The sequence below is a fragment of the Mesitornis unicolor genome, unplaced genomic scaffold (assembly GCF_000695765.1).
Source record: "Mesitornis unicolor isolate BGI_N332 unplaced genomic scaffold, ASM69576v1 scaffold6364, whole genome shotgun sequence".
Lineage (NCBI taxonomy): Eukaryota > Metazoa > Chordata > Aves > Mesitornithiformes > Mesitornithidae > Mesitornis > Mesitornis unicolor.
The window spans coordinates 104,753-130,075 of NW_010180840.1; the positions used below are offsets into that span (position 1 = coordinate 104,753).

General features: G+C 37.5%; 1 protein-coding gene across 1 annotated transcript in view; it reads right to left on the bottom strand.

Moving 5' to 3' along the window:
• Positions 1 to 25,323, bottom strand: part of GBE1 (glucan (1,4-alpha-), branching enzyme 1) — a gene marked incomplete at both ends in the record, with an annotated part of 128,666 nt that overhangs the window by 65,181 nt on the left and 38,162 nt on the right. Inside the window, 5 exons of the mRNA XM_010183216.1 lie at positions 52 to 223; positions 2,645 to 2,755; positions 8,271 to 8,369; positions 12,231 to 12,358; positions 12,629 to 12,744. Of these exons, the coding sequence (XP_010181518.1) occupies positions 52 to 223; positions 2,645 to 2,755; positions 8,271 to 8,369; positions 12,231 to 12,358; positions 12,629 to 12,744 (626 nt within the window). The remainder of the gene's footprint in view (positions 1 to 51; positions 224 to 2,644; positions 2,756 to 8,270; positions 8,370 to 12,230; positions 12,359 to 12,628; positions 12,745 to 25,323) is intronic.

Genomic DNA, 25,323 nt, shown 5'->3' on the forward strand with positions numbered 1-25,323 from the left:
CAAGCCTTCTGTAGATGAGAAAATGAAAGACTTGTTCCTAAAATTACTTACCCATGAAGTTCAGATAGCTCTCTCCTCCAAGTGCATGAGTAATGAGACGAATCATTTTATGAAGCTGTATTCCACGATCAATAACTGGAGTAAGAGGCGAGAGCACACTCATGTTTGTATACATCTCTGCATCCATCAGTCGAAACGCCAATGTCTTATCACCAACAAGTGCCTATAACAGTTTAAAAAAAAAGTGAAGAAAAGCCTTGGATGTAATGGAAGTGTTTCTAACATTTCTTTAAAGCAAGTGCTCTGTATCATAAGGAGAGGACTCAGAAGACTGTCAAGGAGTCAAGGACATGGCTCGGTGTGCAGGACCTAGTCCCTGTTCACAAAGAAAACATCCAGCCACTGCCAATGATCATCAGCTCATAGTGATCATCTTCTTCATTGCCACTTTACAGTAAGCCACAGAGACCTACCATTTTGGAATTTTTACACCAAAAAAAAAAAAGGAAAGTAAAACATCTCAAGTTTCTGGGATGTACAAATAAAGGGCTATTAACAACTCTTGAATTAGAGATGCAGAGTGAATATGAAGCATTCATTTATAAGCAATCAAGAATGTGATTGGTTTTCTGTGATTTCACACAAGAGAAAAACAAAATAGTAATTTTGTCTGAAAAGAGTGACTGAATTATTAACTTGCTAGTGTTTGCTCTTACTTGAGAAAGGCCACACAATACATATACTATGTAACAAGGATTATTCTAATATATTAGCATGCAGGTAGTTGAAAACATTTTTGGAGCGTTTGCATTTAAATAGTTAATTTTTGTTCAATTAGCTCAATTCTCATTTTACACTGTAGCACGAAAACTCACTAGATTCCAGAGAGACAGATGAGTTGTAAACAGGTCTAGCAAAAAAGCATCACCATCTCTTAGTTTACGAACTAACAATGTAACAGCATATTTAGATGATTCCTTCAAGTAAAAAATAATCTTTAAAAAAAAATCCTATGCAACAGTGGCAAGATTGAAGACTGCAATGTTCTGGACTCAGAACATGACATTTTCTAGTGTCAGTTAATGTCCCCTAATCTTTCCATTAGAAAAGAAGGCTAATGTTCCCTATTCATGTTTTCTATGCCAAATGATCTCTTTTCTTCCCTGAAGAGTCTTATTCTATTTAGTTTACTTCTTATGAAAACCAATCCACACCTGCTATTAGTATTATCAACTCTCACAGCATTTTTTCCAGTTATGCTATATATCCTTTGAGGTAACAGGACCAAATCTGCCTCAAGCATTCAAGATGCAAACCATGAAAGACTACAGTGGGACACTGATTTTGCCTTTGGTCTCCATTCAATCCATAATTCCAAGTACTGTATCTGCTATTTTGACAGCTATTAGCACCAAGTTGCTATTTTCACAGATTTATTATAACCACAGGGCCCTATATTCTGATTGGAAATATTTACCTCGTGGCCCATTATTACATACAAGAAACAGGAATTGTTTCTGTCCCTCATATGCATTACTTCAGGTATCTCCACACTGAATTTTACCTACAATCTCATTTTGTTTCTCTGTCCTACTTTTCATATATTATCCCAGTGTCCATCTACAGTTGTTATAGCTCTTTTTTTTTAATTCAAAATAAATAGAAGTTTCCGAGTATGAGATTCTAAAACAAATATACACAGTGATATGGAAAAAAACTCATTTGATAAAATACAGCATGAAATAAAAGAACAGCAATAGTAATGTTATATATCATGCTTTAGGATGAAGAATACGCATTTAAAAAAGCAATTAATCACAGAATAATATGCATTTTCAAGTAATACCTGAAGTTCTTTAACAGGATTGGTACTCTTCTCTCATGCCTAAAGTGAACACTGCATAACAGTCTAAGATAAGAATGTAAACAGGTAAACAAAAGGAAGCTGATAAAGTCAGAAATATCTTTTAAAACTAAAATATTGGTCTCATTTTGGACACTACTGTAGACTTCTATTACAGAAGGTATAGGAAGTAGAATGTCAGTCTCTTATTATAGAGAGGGAAGAGTTGAAGGTAGGTTACTTAAACCTTTTATTAGAAAACAGATTACATTTTTTTAAGTTCCTAATTTTAAAATTCTCAATGTGTTTCCGATTCTTCAGAAACAACCATTACAAAAGACTGGGAGATGAGCTTTATAGAAACTTGTCATTTTTTCATTTTTCTGTATACAGAACCATTACAATTGCTGTGCTATGAATCAAACTGTTAAAGGAATATTTCATTTAGATCTAAAGAATATCAGTATTTTCAATCCTTTCAGACAAATAACATTCTTGAAGGGGATACAACAGTTGCAAACACTGATTCAGTGAATAAATTTGCTAAATTGTGATATTTTTTATGTTTATAAATAGTGCTCGAGCTTACTTTATGGAAAACAGATTTTCAAAAGTATGGATTATATGTCTTCCTAAAAAAAATAAGCAACAAAAAAAGATGCACAGTAGTCCTGATCTACCTGTCTCTGGAATTGTTGCCTATCCTTCTGAACTCTTGCCTCAATTTTTAAAAACCAAAACCCACTAAGACTCTAAACTTCATCTTTTACTTTCTTGTACATAAACTAAGATATACAATACCTGATCATGGCTCTCTGCATATGCAATGTATTTTTCTTCATACCGTCTGTTTGTTAATGTATGGACGATATTACCCATATTCCAGTCTTCATCTTTCAGCTCTTTAATTATCTGCAGTAAAAAAATAAATTACCATTGAAAAATTATTTCTGTTTTAACTAAAAGCATATTACTCTCTTTCTTCACTATCTTGGCACAAAAAATTTTCTGGTAAACTGTGAACTATATTACTTTAACTTCTCTTATTCCCAACTTTGGAGCAACGACCTCTCTGATAAAATCTGAAAAGATTTCTTTTAAGTTCCACTGTATAAACATAACTATTGGAGTGGCGTAGTAAAAAGTAATTGCATGGTTTTTTTGATAAATGGACATACACATCTTGAAATATGACTAACTTCATTTTAAACTGCAAATTCATGGTGTAACTTGACAGCTGGGACTTCAAGCTTGTTTTAGAAAATGAAAAAGTGCACAATTTTGTTAAGAATTATCTATTTGGTGTGAGTTTCAAAATGGAAAAATCAAAAGAAACACTTTAGTCATATTTTGCTGTATTACTTCTGAAAAGGAAAAAACATTGTGCAATGTCATAAAAAGTTGTGATGTGTATGGTGAAGATGCCTTAAAACTACTGCAGTGTCAGAATTAGTTTGCTAGATATTTGTCTGGAGATTTTGATGTCAAAGATGCAGCATGCTCAGGAAGGTAAATCGAAGTTGATAACGACAAAATAGTCATTGATCTATTTCAATCGGTGTTTAAACAACACGAGAGATGGCTGATAATCTAAACATACCAAAATTGAGCCTTGAAAACCATTTTAAAAACATGGATGTGTTAGGAAGCTCAGTATTTGGGTACCACGTGAGCTCAAAGACATTCATCTCACTAAGCACGTTGACATCCGTGATTCTCTCTTGAAACGTGAAACAAAACAAAAAAATCCATTTTTAAAACATATGATAACAGGCAATGAAAAATGAATCACCTACAAAAACGATGAATGACAAACAGGTTCTCCTCCCCCTCTACTCTGCCCTGGTGAGACCGCATCTGGAATATTGCGTTCAGTTCTGGGCCCCTCAGTTCAAGAAGGACAGGGAACTGCTGGAGAGAGTCCAGTGTAGGGCTACAAAGATGATCAAGGGAATGGAGCATCTCCCTTATGCGGAAAGGCTGAGGGAGCTGGGTCTCTTTAGTTTGCAGAAGAGGAGACTGAGGGGAGACCTCATTAATGTTTATAAATATTTAAAGGGTGAGTGTCACGAGGATGGAGCCAGGCTCTTCTCAGTGACAAACAATGATAAGACAAGGGGTAACGGACACAGACTGGAACACAGGAGGTTCCACTTAAATTTGAGAAGAAACTTCTTCTCAGTGAGGGTGACAGAGCACTGGAACAGGCTGCCCAGAGAGTTCACTGGAGACATTCAAAACCTGCCTGGACGCCTTCCTGTGTAACCTCATCTAGGTGTTCCTGCTCCGGCAGGGGGATTGGACTTGATGATCTTTTGAGGTCCCTTCCAATCCCTAATGTTCTGTGATTCTGTGATCTTGGAGCAAGTGTGATGAACCAGCTCAAAGCACTTCCAAAGCAGATATTCACCAAAGAAAGGTTATGCTGTCAGTCTGCTGAGATTTCCAAGGTATTGTATATTTTGCATTACTTCCAAGGAACCAAACCATTAATTTGGACATGTACTGTCGTCAACTGGATTAATTAACCAATGCCATCAAACAGAAGCATCCAGAACTGGTGAATCTCAAAGGTGTTGTGTTTCTCCATGATAACGCTAGACCACATGCCAGCTTGGTCACTCATCATAAATTGTTGCAGCTTGGATGGGATGTGTTACCACATCCACCATATTTGCCAGCCCTGGCCCCATCAGACTACCATTTGTTTTGTTCTTTACAAAGTGTCTTGAATGGTAAAGCCTTCACTGCTGATGAGGATAACAAATGGTTCTTGGAAATGTTTTCTTTTCTTAGTATCCAATCTACCTTTCCCCTGGCACAACTTGAGGCCATTTCCTCTATTGCTTGTTACTTGGGAGAAGAGACAAGCACCCACCTTGCTACAATCTCCTTTCAGGAGGTTGTAGAGGGCAATAAGGTCTCCCCTCAGTCTCCTCTTCTCAAGACTAAACAGCACCAGTTCCCTCAACTGCTCCTCATAAGACTTCTGCTCCAGTCCCTTCACCAGCCTCATTGCCCTTCTCTGGACATGCGCCAGCACCTCAATGTCTTTCTGGAATGGATGAGCCCAAAACTGAACACAGTATTTGAGATGCAGTCTCACCAGTGACATGATAACTTCCCTAGTCCTGCTGGCCACACTATTTCCAATAGAAGCCAGGATGCCATTGGCTTTCTTGGCCACCTGGGTTAGATTGGTTTCTAGTTATAGATCAGATTCTAGATCACGTTTCTAGCTTGTTCTGGTTCCAGAGCAGAGTTTAGATCACTCTGGTTCTAGAGGTGGTTCTAGCTCAATTTTTTGTCCTATATCAGGTTCCAGGTCACTGGTTGGTTCCAGAGTGTAATCATGGTTTATCTTGTTTGCTGGTTCTGGACTGCTTGCTGTTTCAGGACTGCTGTTTTTGTTTGGACTGCTTCTTGGTTCCCAATAAAGTTCTAGCTCACTTTATGGTTCTAGATCATGTTTCTAGCTAACTCACTGGTTCTAGAGCAGGTTCTAGCTTGTTGTTGGTTCTGGAGCAAGTTCTAGTTTGGGTTCCAGGTCAGCATGAGATTCTACATCAGGGTGGGTGTCCGAGGGGGTGAGGTCCTAGAATCTAGACCTGTGGGTACTCTCCTGTAGCCTGTGTCCTGCACATGAGGATTTGTAGTACTTGCTGATGATAGCAGTCTCACTGTTTTGTGTGGGGTTTTTTTGTTATTTTCTTTTTCACTTCCTTGCACGCTATTTTTCTTCTTTGTGAGTCCTTTGAATTGAAGGCCCATTGGAAAGGGATCCCATCATCCCAAAAAAGTGCAGCGTTCCTAAGTTTCTAGTGCCGCGACTCACACTGCCTCTGTGGCCATTCTTTTCTCTGGAGATAAAATTGGAAGCTGGAGACATGGCAAGCTGGTGTCCTTCAGAGCATCTGGTTGGCATGCCCCTGCTCCAAGGATTCTTGCCAGTCTGGCCAAAAATCTTCTCCAATATTTATCAAATTGTCTTTGATAAATCAAATTGTCTTGATATCAGTCCATTGATGGACTGATAAGAGGAAGGCAGTGTATGTGGTCTACCTTGACTTCAGCAAGGCTTCTGACACTGTCTCACATGACATCCTCACAGCCTAACTCAGGAAGTGTGGTCTGGATGAATGGATAGTGAGGTGGTTTGGGAACTGGCTGAAGGGCAGAACTCAGAGAGTTGTGGTCAGTGGGGTAGAGTCTAATTGGAAGCCCAGGCCTAGTGGTGTTCCTCAGGGGTTGGTACTGTGTCCAGCTCTGTTCAGTATATTCATCAGTGACCTAGACAATGGGACAGAGTGCATTTCCAGCAAATTCACTGATGATACAAAGCTAGGAGGGGTGGCTGACACATCAGAAGGCTGTGCTGCCATTCAGCAAGACCTGGACAGGCTGGGAGGTTAGGCAGAGAGAAACTTAATGAAATTCAACAAGGGCAAGCATAGAGTACTGCATTTGGGCAAGAACAACCCCATGTACCAGCACAGAATGGGGGCTGACCTGCTGGAGAACTGCTCAGCGGAAAATGACCTGGGAGTCCTGGTAGACAGCAGGATGACCATGAGCCAGCAATGTGCCCTTGTGGCCAAGAAGGCCAAAAACATCCTGGGGTGTATTAAGAAGAGTGTGACTGGTAGGTTGGAGGAGGTTATCCTCCCCCTTTACTCTGCCCTGGTGAGGTCTCATCTGGAATATTGTGCCCAATTCTGTGCTCCCCATTTCAAGAAGGACAAGGAACTACTGGGGAGAGTACAGCGTAGGGTCACTACGATTATGTGGGGACTGGAGCATTTCCCATATGAGGAAAGGCTGAGTCTGTTTAGCCTTGAAAAGGGGAGACTGAGAGGGGATCTCATTGATGGTGTCAGGAGGATGGGACCAGACTCTTCTTAATTGTGCCCAGCAACAGGACAAGGGGCAGTGGTCACAAACTAGAACACAAGAGGTTCAACTTAAACATAATTAAAGACTTCTTTACTGTGAGGGTACCAGAGCACTGGAACAGGCTGCCCAGAGAGGTTGTGGAGTCTCCTTCTCTGGAGACATTCAAAACCCGCCTGGACATGTTCCTGTGTGACCTGGTCTAGGTGATCCTGCTCTGGCAGGGGGGTTGGACTGGATGATCTTTCGAGGTCCCTTCCAAATCCTACCAATCTGTGATTCTCTACAAGGCAGCAACTTCAAGACGGCTAATATGATGCTTGTAAAACTTAACACTCTAATTGTAACTGGCTATGTATTCTTAAACTGCTTTTCTGTTTTTTAAAAAAAACTCTAAATTCTGGCCCTGAAAGCATTCAGGTCTCTGTGTAGCATCATACAATAGACTACATTGATCTTTGATGTGAACTAGTCCAGTCATTGTTGTGACAATCAGCTTATCTCACCTACCTTCAGGTTTACAACTGGTTTTTAGGAAGTTGCCTAGAAAACTTGCTATTAACAGGTACATACTCAAAAGCTGGAGAGAAATGAGTAAAAAGACAAGTTTAATGATGCTGTCCCTGTTGGAAAAGCTGATAAGTTTCTCCTCTGAATGGAAAGGTTTGAAAACAGTTTTCCAGTCTGCCCTCTACTAGTTAGAAAAGTGAAAGAAGCTGAAGTTAAGTTAATCTGCTTTTTATTTTAAGCTAGTCACTACATTTATTGAAGCATTAGTGCTCATATAAAACATTTATTGTTTTCAGATCATCATGCTAGCCTGAGGGATTTGGATGCAATCTTCTACCTAACTGAAAAACATTCTCTAAACCATGAGAAGCCTTTTGAGATCATTCAGTGTTTTATTTCTTTTCTTGTGATTCTCTGTATTAAGGAAAAGGTGATTTAAATCCTTGTCATAGTCAGTGTTTATTAGCAAGTTACTGTTCTTGAAGAGCACTTACAGTTCTTTTTATAACCCCACTGTACTGATTGCTGGTGTTTGTATAATTCGTTTACGTTTACTTTGGTTAAACTTTCAGCTCTACCTATTTTCAACACCAATTATTATGCCTAATTTCAGATGCATGTTTCTATGTTTGCATTTTTTTTATATTTATATGCATATGGTTAACTTACTATCTACCTGTTCACATTCAATACAAACTATACATTCTACAGCTACTGCAAGATACAGGTTATTTCAAATAAAATTAGTCTATGTATATTGTACAAAGAAAATATATGTCAGCTAGAATGCAAACAATAGCCCCTGACCTTGTTCATCCTCCTGCAACCTACATGATAATTGCCAGGTCTCATTTCAGCCACTAATATCTGTGCTTAAGCCCGTCTAAATTTATTTTTAATAGGACATTAACAAAAGAGAGAGTAAAGTTGGTCAGTATGTATGTGTCAGAAGTGGTTTTGTGTACGAAGAGATAGAGAAACATCCCACTTTGAAGTGCAGAACGTATTTTTTTTTTAAAGTTCTCACCTGTATCCATTTATCTGGAATAGCCATGGCAAGACGATAATCAAAACCTCCTCCTCCTTCTGCAACAGGACGACAAAGAGCTGGCATTCCAGAAACATCCTTAAATAAAACAAAAACAAAACAACAATATGATTTGCATAGCACTGCAATTATTAGTTCAGATTTTCTACCATGCAGCAATACTTCTACAGTTAACAGAGTGTTTATATAAGCAGCTTCATAAGTTGACCTGGGTAAGGAGGGGGGGGAGGGGGCGGGGGGGAAGTGAGTGATGACTACAGCCAGGTTTACTGTTTGAATGCAAAAGTTACAGGAAAAAGCAGTATAACTTCTCTCTTCAAATACTCTACTACAAAACATTAGTAGATATTTGAGGGGGAAGAGACTGCAGTAGATGCAGAATTCAAAATAATTAGCTCTCCTGGGCTTCAAGTAATCAATAGAAAGCAGTAAACAAAAGACAAACCTTCATTTTGTTTATTGATATTTTGCATAAAGAATGGCATAAAAATAAAAGGCTGAATATAAAGTACAGTAAGGAAGAGAAATACAATCTCTACTCTTTTCCTAAACCGACAAAACAAAAACTACTGATCCAGTTAGCCCAGGAAAGTGACACGCTCTTACTGCATAATTTTTCAGTTTCATATTGATGAAGGCTGATCATTCTTAAATTCATAATTCAAAGTTCTTAAAATATTTATTTCATCATTTTATCAGGCAATTATGTCACATAGGATTCTTCTTCTAAAACAAGTTTATCAGTACAGAAAATGCAAATCTCCAATAATTAAAAAATATCTATAGTATTCAATGTTATTAACTTATGTCAGTGAGAAGCCATTCCAGCACAATGGCTATGGATTAACATACATCTCTTGCGTCTGCACAAGAAAATTTACAAAATTAAATTTTGACTAGACCCAGGGCTTAATTAGGAAGCTCAGTCTGGTTTTTCCAGGTTCAATCCAGTTTTCAATCCAATTGCTGCATTAGACTAGTGAAAAAGATATTTGCACTTTAAGTTATACACACATAGCCATACATGCACACACACAAGCACCCCAACCCACCGCCCCCATACTGACATCATCACAGAATCACAGAATGTTAGGAGCTGGAAGGGATCTCTGAAGACCATCCAGTCCAACCCCCCCGCCAGAGCAGGATCACCTAGACCAGGTCACACAGGAAAGCATCCAGGCAGGTTTTGAATGTCTCCAGAGAAGGAGACTCTATCTACAGCCTCTCTGGGCAGTCTGTTCAGTGCTGTCACCCTCACAGTAAAAAAGTTTTTCCTTAGGCTTAGTTTGAACCTCCTGTGTTTCAGTTTGTGACCACTGCCCCTTGTCCTGTCACTGGGCACAACCGAGTCTGGTCCCACCCTCTTGACACCTGCCCTTTAGATATTTGTAAGAATTCATTAGATCCTTCCTCAGTCTCCTCTTCTCCAGGCTTAACAGATCCAGCTCTCTCAGCCTTTCCTTCATATGGGAGATGCTCCAGTCCCTTCATCATCTTAGTGGCTCTATGCTGGACTCTCTCCAGTAGCTCCTTGTCCTTTTTGAACTGGGGAGCCCAGAACTGAACAAGTATTCTAGATGTGGCCTCAAAGTGAGGAGACAGAGCAGATCATTATGAAGCTCACGAATGACATCCTGGGGGGTGGAAGGCAGGGCTGCTATCCAGAAGGACTGTGACTGGCTGATGGAATCGATCAAACAGCAAGCTCAGGGAGTTAAGTAAGGGCAATTGTCAAATCCTGCCCCTGGCTTGGAATAAGTCCTGCATCCACACAGACTGGGGACTGCCAGGCTGGGGAGTAGCTCTGCTGGGAAGACTCGGGCTCCGGGCCAGCTGCAAGCTGAGCATGAGCCAGCAGCCTGCCCTGGCAGCAGAAATGGCCAGCAGCACTCTTGGCTATACAAACGGAAAACCCATGAGTTCAAATGAGGAGATTATCCTCCTTCACTCAGCAGTCATTAGATCACACAGAAAACTGCATCCACATATTGTAAATACCAAGCACTGAAGCAGAAATTATTTTCAAACTTTTAGATATTATAAAAGGAAGTTCAATAGTTCTCCTAAATCAGTCAGAAAGGATAAAAACAGAATAATGTTCTCCAAGCTATTCAGGACAAGATGATCTGAAACAAAAGCCTTTCACTGTGATGTTATGATGCCTACCTGGACTAGGTTAGAGTCTGAGATTTAAGTAGTTCCCATCTACCTTAGTCACAATTTTAAGAGTCAGATTCTTGGGAAGCAAAAATCCAAATTTAATACTACTTACATCTACAGATTTTACTTGAAGACTATTAAAAAAAATATCCAGTATATTTTCTACCAAATGTAAACAGTCAATCCGAAAGCATTTGTTCAGGGCTTAGTCTGAAATGAGCTGCATGTAAAAAACCAAATCACAGCAGCAGGGGTTTTTTGTCTGTTTGTTTTGATAATACTTCAAGCATGATGTAATTTTACTTAATGTTTTTTCTTCTCATTATACAAAACTTTAATCACAACTTGATTTAGAAGGCCAAAATGAAAAATAAACACACAGTCAGTAATACCTAAAAACTTAGAAATTACTACGACAGTGAATACATAGAATATTAAAAAGCTGTAAATTACCAGTTAAATAATTAAGAAACATTTTATAATTAGTTATGGCTAGACAAAAATATTTTTCCAATGTGGCACTCATTCCATCATCATTATAGGCAAGCAGACATTTTTCACTGCCTTCTGTAATTTTGAATTATATCAATAGTTTCTCCTTCTGAAATTCTCCTTTAACCACGAAGCACATTGATAAATTCTGTATTTCATGTAGTGACTCGCCCAGGCAGAAAAATGATGGGTTGAAACAGAAGCATTTTTCAACTCAAGAGAAACTGAAGACACATTTTATTAAAAAGAACTCTTACGCCAGGTAACAAAAGCAGACTGAAGTCAGAATTTCATTGGTAGTAATGCTTATAAACTAAGACTACCTAGAAGATGAACACATTTCACTTCAAATAAGCCTACAGCCCAAGGAAACCATCTCAAGTTTACTAGTAATTGCATATCAGACGCTATTTTTGATAGCTTCTCACTAAGCTTTTAGCAGCGGTTGTCTATAATATAAAACTTGACCGTAAGTGAAAAATAAAGTTAAGCAGTACGTTGCTTTCTGAAGATAAATAGTGAACTTTTAAGCAATACAGAAAGTTTTATTGAAGATCTGTATAGTCCCCAATGTTATCAGATAGACGCAACTTTTCCTTTTAAATGAAAAGAATTATTTAAACATAGTAATAGAAAAATTCTCAAGGTTTGCATTATGTCCTTCTTTTAGATAAAGAGAATATTTTAATGAAAATGTATCTATTCGTAGAACTTTAATGCTCTGGTGTTTTGTACTATTAAAAATTCCATGTGCCAACAATAACGTTTTTCAGTCAGAAAGTTTAATTGACTTCAAGCAACTCCATCTAGTTCATTTACTCCCTCAGAATTCTGGAGAAACTTAATACTAAATTTAAATTAGTACACCCATTCAACATTTATAAGTATACCACATTTATGTTGAAGGGGAATTGTCAATTATGCCAATATAACTCAAAATATGCAAAACAACACTAGGGCTGTTAATCTTTGGTACCATGAATCACTAGTGACAAATGACAATCATGCAAAAGCAATAAACTAATAGAAACAAATCTCATTACAAGTTCAAGGAGATGAAGAAAAAAAAATAAAGCCCCATCTTAATTAATGGCCCATTAATGCAGAGAAAATTCTCAAAGTATATATTCCCATTGTTTTTCCCCACAAGGCAGTTTGTCCAGTAATTAATGTTTCTCAGCTCCTGTCACTCCTTGAGTACCCTTGATAATTAACAGGAAATTCACATCCCAAATCAAACTAATCGATATTAATGTCACAGAGGATGGCAAATCCTGATCTTACCTCTGCTATGGTTATGCATTCTGGATGCAAGAATTTAATCATGTGGTTGGCCAGCATCAGGTAACACAAAGCATCTTCATCCACATGTAGGCCAAAATATTCATTGTAATCTCCACTGAATCCTGTGCCTAATAAGACAGGAAGTTTTAAAGGCCACATTAAAAAACCAAACCAAAACAAAACAAGTAAAAAAAACCCCAAACCCCAAGATATTTTGCAGTATGCAATTTTATAAGCATGAAATTCATTCATAATTTCAGATCTACCCATGTAGCTGCCCAACAAGATATTAGCAAATCTGGATTTTTTTGAGCATCCAATGAATTTTTAAAATACTATTTCTTCAGCAACAGAGATGCAACAGGATTGCTCACATTAGAGTTGATTAAATTACTTACCAATCCCATGATGGTGATACAGCATAGATGTAACACCATCAAATCTGAAGCCATCAAAGCGATAGTCTTCAATCCACATCCTCAAATTAGACAGAAGGAATCTCAAAACTTCCCAGCTGAAATAACATGAATTTATTTTATAAGCTTTAGAAACCTTGGGATCAACTACAGTTCCATATGCCAAGGTCCCCACTTGCCTACACAGCACTTGTACTGGACATTTTACCATCTTAATGACCTTTTCCCTGTTTTTCATTAGACTTTTCCTAAAAACTTTCTCTTCCTTAAATTTGTGTCTTTTTCTGCACAAAATTTTAAGATTGTAGATACAGCTTTAGGAAAAAATGTCAACTGTCTATACAGACATCCAAATAGATTAGTGTTTGAGCACATTTATTACATTTTAACACCCATACTTGCCACTGTACTTTTCTCCTTTGCCTCTCTAAAGATGCTTATACTCTGTGGGAAAAGATCTTACAGAAACAAAGAAAATTATAATAGGCAAGATTCTGTCCCCAAGATTTTATAGATTTACGGCAATTTTTAGGCATAATAAAAGTTGAAAAGCTGTCACCCTTCACCCCTACCCCCAATTATTTATAAACCACATCACCAGTAGATTACCAAATCATCTACTCTGTTGGAAAATTTACACATTTAAAGAGTAAAGCAATTGATGGAAGTTGAGGAGATATTTTTTGAAATTCAGAACAACAGGAATGGGGTAGAACACAGACACAAACAAAGCATAGACGTGAAGTTAAAAATATAAAAGAGGTTCCAAAGCGAGTAAGCAAGAGGAGGCATTTATGAACAGAATTTGTATCAAAGAACAAAATAGTTTCAGTAACAGTTTTCCTACTATTAATCCTCTCCTCTTCCGAGAGCTCACCCAACTCCATCAGCCAACCGCACAAGGTAGTGAAACTTTTTTTGCCTGCTTGCCAATTATATTATTTCTTTCTAATCCATTTCCTAACACCGCACAACTGCAACCCCCCTTACTCCTGGGTTTCTGTTCAGAGAAAAATGGAAGCTACACAGCAGCACGCAAGGTCTCGCCCACCACCCTCTAATGCACGACACAGAAGGTGTACAGCTCGCACAAAGCACATCATTCAGCATCACCGTTGCTATTTACCTATGCACGTAGTTGGCATAAGGCAACGAAGGACACCTTTTCTAGATTTCACTTTATTAAACAGATGTTGGAAGCAGTAGACTATGAGGCAATTATGACATAAGGAATAAACTGCATTTTGACAAAACACACGTCCCTGCCTTTCTTCCTCCAAAAAGTTGCCTTGTATGAAGGGCACATTAAATCTGGAGTTAGTGGTATTACATGTAAACGTGGGGAGGCTTGGAAACACTATAAAGCTGGTAAAATCCTGACCTCATCGAACAGCCAATTCTTATTTACTTCAATACAATTATACTATTTCTCCTTTCTTTGCATGCATTGCACACAGATATACACTTGTGCATATAAAGACAAAAGTATTACCAACTGAAAATCTCAAAATTTATGGAATTCAAATCAATGTATTGCCTCAGTTAGATACCTTTTTTGGGAATGCATTACATGACAAGATTTTTCTTGTTCCATCCTCATGTTCCCCTCTTGCCCAAATCATCCAGTTCATAAGATAACACTATACTAGGAAGATACTCAGGAGCTGGTCTACAGAACCTTTTATATATTTGTTAATTCTCAGGTGAGATGATTTGCAATGAATGAACGAGATAATGCTATGATATTGAATAAATAGAGAAGTATCAAATGTCCTCTGAACTGGCAAGCTGGTCACATAAAAAAAAAAAATACAACTTTATCCAAATGCTTTCTGTATCTTTTTCTGACCCAGCATCAAATTTGCAGAAAGCCATTTGGTGCAAGCTGAACACTGTGAGCAAAAGTCAAAGCAGTATCTCTATTGCAATAAAAATACTACCTCACAGAGAATTAAGATAAAGCATACACAAAGAGTGGATTAATTGCTACAAGCAGCAGCTAGACTTAGAAGTTATTTCTCCTCATTACAGACTGCTTGACTTTATAACCTTGAAGTCCTTAAGATGGTGAAGAGGATTTGTACATTTGTAAAACATATGCAGAAGTCCCAAAACAGAACAAATGCATTTTTTCCACAATTGCTGGCACTGAAGACTGATCATTGGAAAAAAGATGGAGAACTAGTATGAAAATAAACAGTAATGACTTTTACATGAAAAAGTGACTACAGATAAAAACAAACAAGATGAATTTGTTGAAACAAAAGATTAGTTGACAAACTGATGAGATCAAAAACCTGAGTAGGAGCAGCAGATGTTTTCCGACCATCTGATTGCACACAGGAGAGAAGATTGTAGATAAATAAACAAACAAACATATTAACTCTGATTGTAGCCTAAACTTGGAAAAAAACAGTTTCAGGATAATTTCTAGAAAGTATGTCAAACAGTAGCAACCGCATTGACTTTTAGAGAGAGAACTACATAGCTCCAAAACATGAGCCAGAACAACACAGTTCTGGGGTTTTTTTTTAAACATGCAAATAACACAAACCATACAGAGGTTCATGATTTCATCCAAGTCCATTTGTCTATGGAAACAGCAGCATTAGAAACAGAAGTTGACAGAAGTAACAAATAACTTTGCATAATGCCAGTAGAGGCCAAAATCATAGCATAATTGAAATACACCCACCACAGAAGCAATAACTCAGGAACATTTCTAAAAGTACATTCTCATAATTTTACGGATATGGAAACAGGATAGCATTCATTAAGAATGTAATTTCTTTTGGGCAAAAGCTGTATCTTAAATTATATCCTAACAGATATAACACAGTTTTGCATACTATAAAACTGAGAAAGTTCTTTCATTGCATGAATGATCTAAGAGAGGAAAATATATGCTGTGTTAACATTAAGGAAAAGAATGATTTACACTGCAAGAAATTTAAGTAGCTCAGAATTCACTCAGATATCATTCAAAACAAAGAAGGGCTTTGTAGAGAAATCTTGCTGGTTTTTTTTCCTCCCTCTTGGGGCCAATAGCTCATACATTAACTGACTTCTCAGTTGAAAAAATGAAATGAGCATATCTAACTAGATGACCTGGTTTCACAAGGTGATGAGAAATTTAACAACTCTCCTATACTAGGTCAGCAGAAAACCTGTGAAATTGCTTACAAGTCAAACTCATTATTTACTTTTTTTACCTTCTGTACTAACAAAAAAGCAAAAATAATGATTCACTGTAAGAATACTAAATTCCAATCCATGATGAACATGAAATATTTAGATGCAAGTAATGCCTTTAAACAAGTTAATTTTGTCACTGTGGACAAAAAAAACCAAACAATATTGACTGTACCTAAAACATTTGAAGCTGCAATTCTTGAGCCATACCAATGTTGACATTCAGAAACTGCATTTATTATTATATATTATAGAAAATGAGCAGAAGTGCTGACCTTATGATAGTTTAGACTTTTATGATTATTTACCTCCTTTCATTTCTTAGTGTTTAACTAACTTAACATATAGTAGCATTGAATTGCTAAAATACTAGTTTTCAAATTATCCCCAAACATTTCAACACCTGACTGGCTTAAATTCCAGCAAAGGATTGCTAAGGAAAGAAACTGGTACTCAGTCTGATAATGCTGTCAGTGAATTTGGTCATGTTATTTTATGACTTAAACATCCAGATTCATTACAGAGATGTTCTTTTTCCACACACCACCCTCACTGTTAATCAGCATATAAAAGTTTGCCTGTTATTCAGATGCGCTTTCTTTGATCAGAGTCATACAAAAGGGTAAGGTAACCATACATCTCCCACTTGAAAAACAACAACAGAAAGAATAAACTCTCTGTATTTCAACCGCTTTCATTTACATGAATAAGTGACTTTGCTGTCCTTTAGGGAATATTGTTGCCAAGACCCCAAGCTACATCTGTTCATAGGGGACTAAGAAGTTGAAGCAGTGTAGCAGGTGCCCAATTTTTAGCCAAGACACAATCCTGACTCGCAGTGTTAAGACTGCTCGATACCTGCACACATCATTACAGTGAATGCCATTCTATGGCAACACACATATCTCTCTATCAGTCAACAGAATGCAATACAGTCATTAACAGACCAAAAGAGCTTTTGCTTAGTGATTCAAGCTACATTACACCTCCGGAATGAACTGTGCAGACAACAAACACAAGAGAGCTCCTGAGGCACGTAATAATCTGAGAGCAGAAGGGGTCTGCAGCAATGTGTCACTTCTCCTGTATCAATCCCAAGAAGAGACAGAAGCAGTAAATTTACTTTCCCCCCTGCACAGTAGCAACCACAGAGGCACTTATGTAGACTGCTATTTTTTCTAGACTTAGGATTTTAGAAAGTGCATTGCATGACTACATCCTGTACAGGCAGAAAAAAAAACCCAAGCTGTTCTATTTAAGTCTAATATTAAGCTTACTCACACTTCAAAGTTATTATTCAGATACAAAATAACTTAAGGAAAAAGCTTATACAGAACACAAGTAATACTAATTAACAATAGTAGCACAGATATCAATTGGTGAGAAGTTACAAGAGACTAAAGCTTTAAGTTTAACATGCACTGACAGAAGACAACTGACAAAAATCCTGAGGACCGATCTTTCCACACTCCAACTTCCAACAACCTGTACTGCATGGATTAAAACTACACTTTCTTGGGCAAGTTAATGGGGATAGTTCCCAATTTGCCAAGTCGCCTGCTAACTGGCTAAAGACTTCCTTAACAGGGAGCTGAGATCATTAAAGAAGATTTATCTATAACTTTCAGCTGTATCGATGATAAAGAGAGCCACATTTTTCCCCTGAAGCCTCTAGATTTGAAATAAATATTAGCTTTAGATCTAACTCACTGAGCTTTTTTCTCAAATTTATCAAATATCTTAATTACTACCTCTGTCTTCTCCATCCTCACTTACTGCTTACAATCAATTGCTCATCACTTTACCTCTGTTCCCTTCCCTGTGAGGTTTGGTTTGTTTTAAAGAGTAATGGATCCATACCGTGACCTTCCTGTTTCACTTGATTAGATTATGTTTGCTTTGCTACCTGTATAGAATTCATAACACCAAAAGTAGACAGTTTATATACCAGGCTACAGTAACGATGTTGACAGTGCCAAACAAGACTTGCAATCTTTGATCTTTGGTCTGCAAAGCAGCTTTATCTTTTAAATGGGTATTTCAAATTAAAAAAGCACTAAATAATACAAGTAATGGTGCATTACAGCCCTCTGAGTTTTCTCTTTCCTTAAGAACCAGTACAACACCCAAAACATTAAAAAAGTTTCAATTGTCAATTGAACAGCTTAGTCGAAACTTCACAGCTCCTTCCAGCTAATGCAAATTTCTGGCTTCAGAAATCTTGACTGACATCTTGGAACCCAACCACGGAACACAGAGGACCCACTACTAAAGAAGAATGCACACAGGTCACTGCAAGCAGATGAAAAGTTTTGACAAACCATAATTGCTATGCAATAAAAAGTTTTAAATTATTTGCTTGCTCAGATTCAAGTACAAGTAAACAGTACTCTGACATCCGTAACAGAAGAAAGACCTACATTAAAGACACATGAAAGCAGCACAACTATAAGCAAATAAATGAATAAAGAAATAAGAATGCTGCATGGCTGAAATCAGAAAAGGCAAGCAAAGCTGAGTACTGAAAGGCAGGCATTTGAAAGCATACCAAGCCTTAACCTCAGGGGGTATAAAGACAACAAAGTGGATGTGACCCATTAACAATCCCTCTCAGGCTGTTTTCGGCTCAGGTATTTAAGTAATCCTAACATTAAGTCTTCCAGCTGTGAGAAGTGCAGTGGAGGCAGCAAAACCCAGAACTTGTTTAGATCAGTGTCTGTGAAACCTTTGGACATGTCGTGATTGGCACCACTAAGCCAGGCAGCAGTTTCCACTGAGAAGTACAGATTCCTCTGTGCAGAAACACAAGAAGTCAGGGCTTTTTGCTTTGCTTTTGTTTTCAACAGAAGTGGTGCTTAAAGCTAGTAGTAGTCACTGATACCAGTTTTCACAGCTGAACGTCTGATTAACAACTTCTTAAACTTTCCCAACTAGAGCAGTCACTACTACACAGTTGATACTCAGAAGAGTGACATTTCCAAATGGCTTGAGATTAGGATAAACAATACCAGATTTCCAAGTAAGTGGAAAATAGACAGGAGAAGGTAGATGCAAACCTTACAAGATGTGGCTAAGCCGCTCATGTTTCTACGGTAGTCAGGAGTCTATCTTTCCACACTCCAGGATGTTAAGCTATCTTGAACACAACTGTTTGAGCATGTACTTCTTAACTATTAAGTGACTCTTATTCACAGAAAGAACAATTTAAAATTATGATGAAAGACTGATGGCTGTAGGAATGAAAGGCCTTTCACCACTGTTTTCAGCTGCTCTGAGCATTTTTACAGATGGATACAGATCTCTGAAAAGGGCTGATAAGAAAAAAAAGTTTCTCTTTTTGTGCAGGATATTATTCCATTAAGTTGGACTGTATGAGAAGCAAAAATGCTAAAAAGAAAACCCAGTATGTGACTAGCAAAGTAAGAACTCCAACAAATCTGCTGTGAACTGAAGAGACAATGTACTCCATGGTTTTGCCTCACTGCCATGCTCAGCAAGGAATAGGAGGCAGTTGAGTCCCTCCATTCTTCAGAAATCCATGGTGGAGAAGCACTGAAACCTTGCATTTGCAAGGTTAAATGAATAGCAAACATATAACGTGGGCACATCTAAATTCAGGAAGAAGGCTTTATTTTTAGCTGCAGAAATTGAGGATTTATTTATGCCACCTTAATTAGAAAGCCACTGATATCAAATCAGGCTATATCAAATGAGTCACTGAAAGACTAAAAATTTCTTGCAACAGTTAAAAATAATGGATACTCTTATCAATACTTGCTGCAGAAGACATATTTTCTGAAGTGTTAACATCCAATTTCCTCAATTAAAATGAAAAAGTTCAAAAGTATTTCAGAATTTCATGACCAGCCTTCAGGAAAAGGGTCCTTAAATATTCAATAATACAAGAAGTCATGAGAAGTCAAACTGAAAGAAAGATTATTTTCAAATTTGGAAACGTGTTCAATGAAGATCTGAAGTATTTCACAAACTAAATCATACCAGTTTCTATCAGGAAACAAAGCTTAATACTGGTAAATTAATTGCATACAATTGCATGATTACTTCTGTACTGCCCTTTTCATGGGCTAAACTCCAATTCTGCAGAAGCCACTGACATACATGTATATGTGTATACACACACACACACACACACTTATTCATACTTATATATTTTAAAATTCTAATAAACAGAACACCGGTTAATATATCATGTATTTTGTGACATGCAATAATCGAGTTGTGACTTGATATTCTGAAAATTATAAGTGAAACAATATAAAATACTGAATACTAAGAAATGAAAATAAAATAACCAAAATAGTTGCCCTGGTTTAATTATAGTTAAAATATTTCATTTAAATACAGCTTTTCTTTTTTTAAGAGCAAACAAGAACAGCAGCTCTGAAGATGCAGAGGATTTTCTGTTCTGAGTAAAAATCAGAATTCTAGAGTGCCATAACAGACAACACTCCCCCTCTGGATGCATTAATTCTGATCCTCATAGGTCCACCATTATGCAGGGAGAAAGCACTTTCATTCACTGTGCTGTAAACAATATAATAACAGTATGACTTTATTAGACTTGATTCATATTCAGTAATTACTTAGGGAAGATGATTTCTTACAAAATAGGCACATCCTTTATTCAAATACAAGCAGTAGTTCTGAAGTCCCCAAGAAAGTAATTTTTTTCCCCTCAAAATTCCACCTCATCTGTTGACACAAGGCAGCACTATAAAGTAAGGGCTGGAAGAGGGATGATATAATACACAGTTAAATTAGGGCGACTGAACATGTGCTAGGTAAACGGTGACAGATAGTCTAACATTTCATCTAGAAAAAAGAAATAAAGATGATAGAGAGTAACTATTTCTCCTTCTTGCAGGTTCTCCTAAAGTCACTATAACCGACCCTGGGGACACACCTCTGCGTATCCTTGGCAGTTGATTCTCCTCAAGCCCTACATCAATGTGAGGAGGAGCAGCCGTAGTCATGCACTCTACCAACTCCACTCCAACCACTGATCAGTGCCCATCTAATTCCAGGTCAGAAAACCTACATCTACCATACACAGACACGTGCACACACCGAGAATAAGTTACAGCTGTCTGAAATGAGTTAAGAAGTTTTGCGCATAAAAAGGCAAGTTTTCTTTGGCCAGTATCGGATCTGGGCTCAACTCAGCAAAAAGCAAGATTCTGATGCAAGGGTCAGGAAGCTGTTTTCTCCTCTGAATTTCTCAACTGTTTAGAAGTTTCGTGAAAGTTTTAGAAAGATCCAGCATTTTAATTTTGCAGGTTAATTCTGCATTAACTATCTCTATTGTATTTTGCCAATTATGAATATATTCACATGACTACTGAAATGCCATTTGCACAAAAAAAAGTAGTTTTCTCCTCAAAGGAAGTATGGACTATATAGAGGCCTGTTATATCCAGTATGCAGCACAGTGTCCTGGACTTAATTTTTTCAGACTAGACCTATCTACACCTGATAAAAGTAAACTAAATAATATAAAATAATATTTTCTGTTATTTGCCATAAAAGTGGAAGCAATAGCTCAAGTATTAGTCAGTAAAGGTTATGTCCTGCAAAAACTGAATATAAGAACAGCCTTGGAAGCAAAGCAGATATATACTTATTGTAATGAAATTTAATATTCTGGATGCTTTTTGCTCAGAGGGTTTCCTTAAGTAAATAGAAAAAAAATGTAAGTACTGAAGACAATTACCCGTAGTTTTAACAGAGCCTCCAGGACACACTATTTAAAAAAATCAGGAAGTCTCAAAAATAAAATTACAAGACCCTTTAAAGTGCTAATAAAGCCTACATGGGTTTCTGCCATGATTTGGATCGCATTAGCACTCATACCACTTATGTTCCACTCAAGTAAATTATACACTAATAAAATACAAATCTTTGAGAACATTAACAATTCTTCTCAAAATAAACTTCTTAGCAGTTATTACATTTTTTTAAATCACATAATCAACCCTGCAAATTAAGAAACAAAATCTGTTGTTTTGTGACACAAAATTAAATGTCAACATTTTTAAAACGTACCATCAGAATTTTCGATAAAATTTAATACAATTCATGGCTTCCCTAATTGAACTGAGATGTCAAACATTTCAGAATAGTTTACTGTTCAACACTGGGTTCACTTTCAAATTAAGAGTAAATATAATATAAAAACAGACAACAAAGTATTTTGTATCAGGTGACTCACAACCTTAAATATACCATCAACCTGAACTTTGCCCAGGAAACACCAGAGTTAACAAAAGGAGTGGTGAAGAACCAAATTTAAAGAGCTACTTAACTACTTTGCTGTGAGATGTTTTTTTTTTCCCCTTGAAACAGTAAGCTATTGTACACACTTAGAGTAGAAAACAATTCTCCTCAACTTTCTATACTCTCTGTATAGGAAACCAAAATTACACTCTCAATCAAATAATTCCATTAGCAGTGACAAAATATTAAATACCCAGCAAACTGCCAATATTTTTAAGCTCTTCTTTCTTAAAACCATCTGATTAGAAGCCTGAAACAGTGTTTTCTATAAACTTGACTTCATTTATTACTTCAAAATACTGGTTCTCAAGTTGAGACTCACTCAAGTTACTTTAAGGGGACACTACAGAAGTGATTGGTTCACTGCCTTTCCCTTGGTTCCTGAAGGACCAAACAGAAATAAGGTTGTCTCCTGCAACCATGCAGCTTAGCCACAGCTGAGAAATGCTGCTGTAACCTCCATCCAAGTCAAGGTAGGAGTCTGAGCACCCTCCCTCCCTCAAACATACAGAAATCAAAGCTACAGCTTACAAAGCACTAGTCTTTTTGTTTTCTTTTATGTAAGGACAGTGTAAGAATGCCAACCTAAAAAACAAAAACACACAAAAAATATTTAAAGCATTAGTATTATGTCTGTACCTTCTAGATGAAAATGCAGACTTCTCATGTGAATGCAGGTGGAAGTTTTGGTTTTTCTGATGCTAATGAATTGCAACAGGAATTTAAGCAGCAAAGAAATAAAAGGTTTTCATTACAGAGAACATTTCAATAATTCACAAAAAAAATCTTAAGATGAAGCAAGACCTCTGCCCTTAATAAAATTCCACCATTAATAAAAATGTTTAATCAAATATCTGGTTTTCCAAAAGTTAAGTACATTAATGAATGAGAAGTCTTTTCTGTGTGCAGATATCAGTGAACCATAGTTGCTATGGTGGTAAAAGAAAGACTCAGGTTCATATATATCAGGAACACACTAACAAAACCTTATCAATCTACCATTCCGTGTCCATATGCTATTACAGATTACTTACTTTAAACCAGGTAATTATAAAGAAAAGCCAAAAATCAAAACATTTATCCTCAAGCAATGAACTATGTCAGCTACATTTTTGTTTCTTTTTTATTTATTTTAACATAGCAAAATCAGGAATAGTTACCACAAATAGAAGCCTGAAAAGGAGGTGACTCTTGCATTTTACCATCATAGGACTTCTACTTAGAAGAATATTATTCATAATATTATCTGAATATCCTTTTTCTTTAGTCTCTCAGAGACTAGCATACTGGACCCCTGAAGTTTCAGTTGCCTGTATGTATTTTATTGACCAAGAGTCTATCCTTCCCTTCTGCCCAACCAGTTAGTAGCAATGCTAAATCTATAAAGGAAGAGAGGCATTAATTATCAGTCATTATCCAGTACAGACATTACAGGAGACTTCTGAGATACTATGTCCTGAATAGTAATTTACCGATTTCCTTCCCTGGGAAGCGGGGGGCAAGGAAAGTTCACTCTCTATACTAATATCAGCTAATACAACACTCAGATTACTTCCTCTCACACTTCCAGATTTTATCCTTAGCATAAACAACCACTCTGGATACAGTCCAAAATGTTCTTTTCAGCACTACAGGACAAGAATGCTCAGTTTCGTGACAGACTTTGGCATGAAGGGCAGAAAACTTTGTACAACAAATCATTACCTTCACAGAAAAAGGAGATTTCCAGTGGGAGGCTGAGAGAGCCTGAAGATTATCTTATATCATCCCTCGCAAGAGATTCAAGGAAATGTCTGCAGAGGTAAGCAGCCATCTGGCAAAACCGATTTACACATGCATCAGTCCCTATTATCTTTCAGCAAGCATAAAATGTAAAGCTCTTGCATTTGCACGAAACAGCACAGATATGAAGTACAGGGTTCATATTCCATAGGAATCCATTCTAAAGCACAGTGCAGTATTTCTCAAATTGCTGCATTTTTAAAAGTTACATTCCTTAGGAATGTAATTAAAGAAAGATACTGAGTCACCTTACACTCTGCCAATAGAGCTGGGAACTTGCAAATGTACCTTTTTCTGTATGCTTCATAAATAGTTTTTCATGTAAGAGAACTGAAAACCAGGTTTATATTCAAAGACATGCAGATTTTATCTCAATTTCTTGCTAGATAATGTTATTTCAGCTGTATAATTTGTACTTCATGAAGTACAGTAAGCACATTTATATTAGATTGTTACAGTAACTTTAGAATCACAGGATCATTAAGGTTGGAAAAAACCTTTAACATCATCAAGTCCAACTATTAACCCACCATCACCATGCCCACTAAACCACGTCCTGAAGTGCCATATCTATATGTTTTTTGAACACCTCCAGTGATGATGACTCCACCCCCTCCCTGGGCAGCCTGTTCCAACACTTGACCACTCTTTCGGTAATTTTTTTTTTTCCTAATATCCAATCTAACCCTACCCTGGTACAACTTGAGGCCATTTCCTCTCGTCCTATCACTAGTTACTTGAGAGAAGAGATCAACACCCACCTTGTTACAACCTACTTTCTGGTAGTTGTAGAAGCCAATAAGGTCTCCACTCTGGGGAACACTGCTTGTGACCGGCTGCCAATTGGATTTAACTCCATTTACCAATACTCTGTGCTTGGCCATCCAGCCAATCTTTTGCCCAGCAAGAAGTAAACCTGTCTAAGCCACGAGACACCAGCTTCTCTAGGAGAATGTTGTGGGAGACTGTTTCAAAGGCTTTACTGAAGTCCAGGAAGTCAACGCCCACAGCTTTTCCTTCATCCACTAGGCAGTACACCTTGTGATAGAAGGTTGGTAAAGCAGGACCTGCCTTTCATGAACCCATGCTGGCTGGGCCTGATCCCTTGGTTGTCCTGCACATGTCATGTGAGCATACTCAAGATGAACAGCTCCACAATCTTCTCTGGTACTGAGGTCAGACTGACAGGTCTGTAGTTCCCTGGATTCTCCTTCTGGTCCTTCTTGTAGATGGGTGTCACATTGGCAAGCCTCCAGTCACTTGGGACCTCCCCTGTTAACCAGGACTGCTGGTAGATGATGGAGAGTGGCTTGGCAAGCTCTTCTGCCAGTTCCTTCAGTGCTTTCGGTTGGATCCCATCTGGCCCCGTAGACTTGTGAGTGTCCAGGTGGCTGTCCAGGTGGCACAGC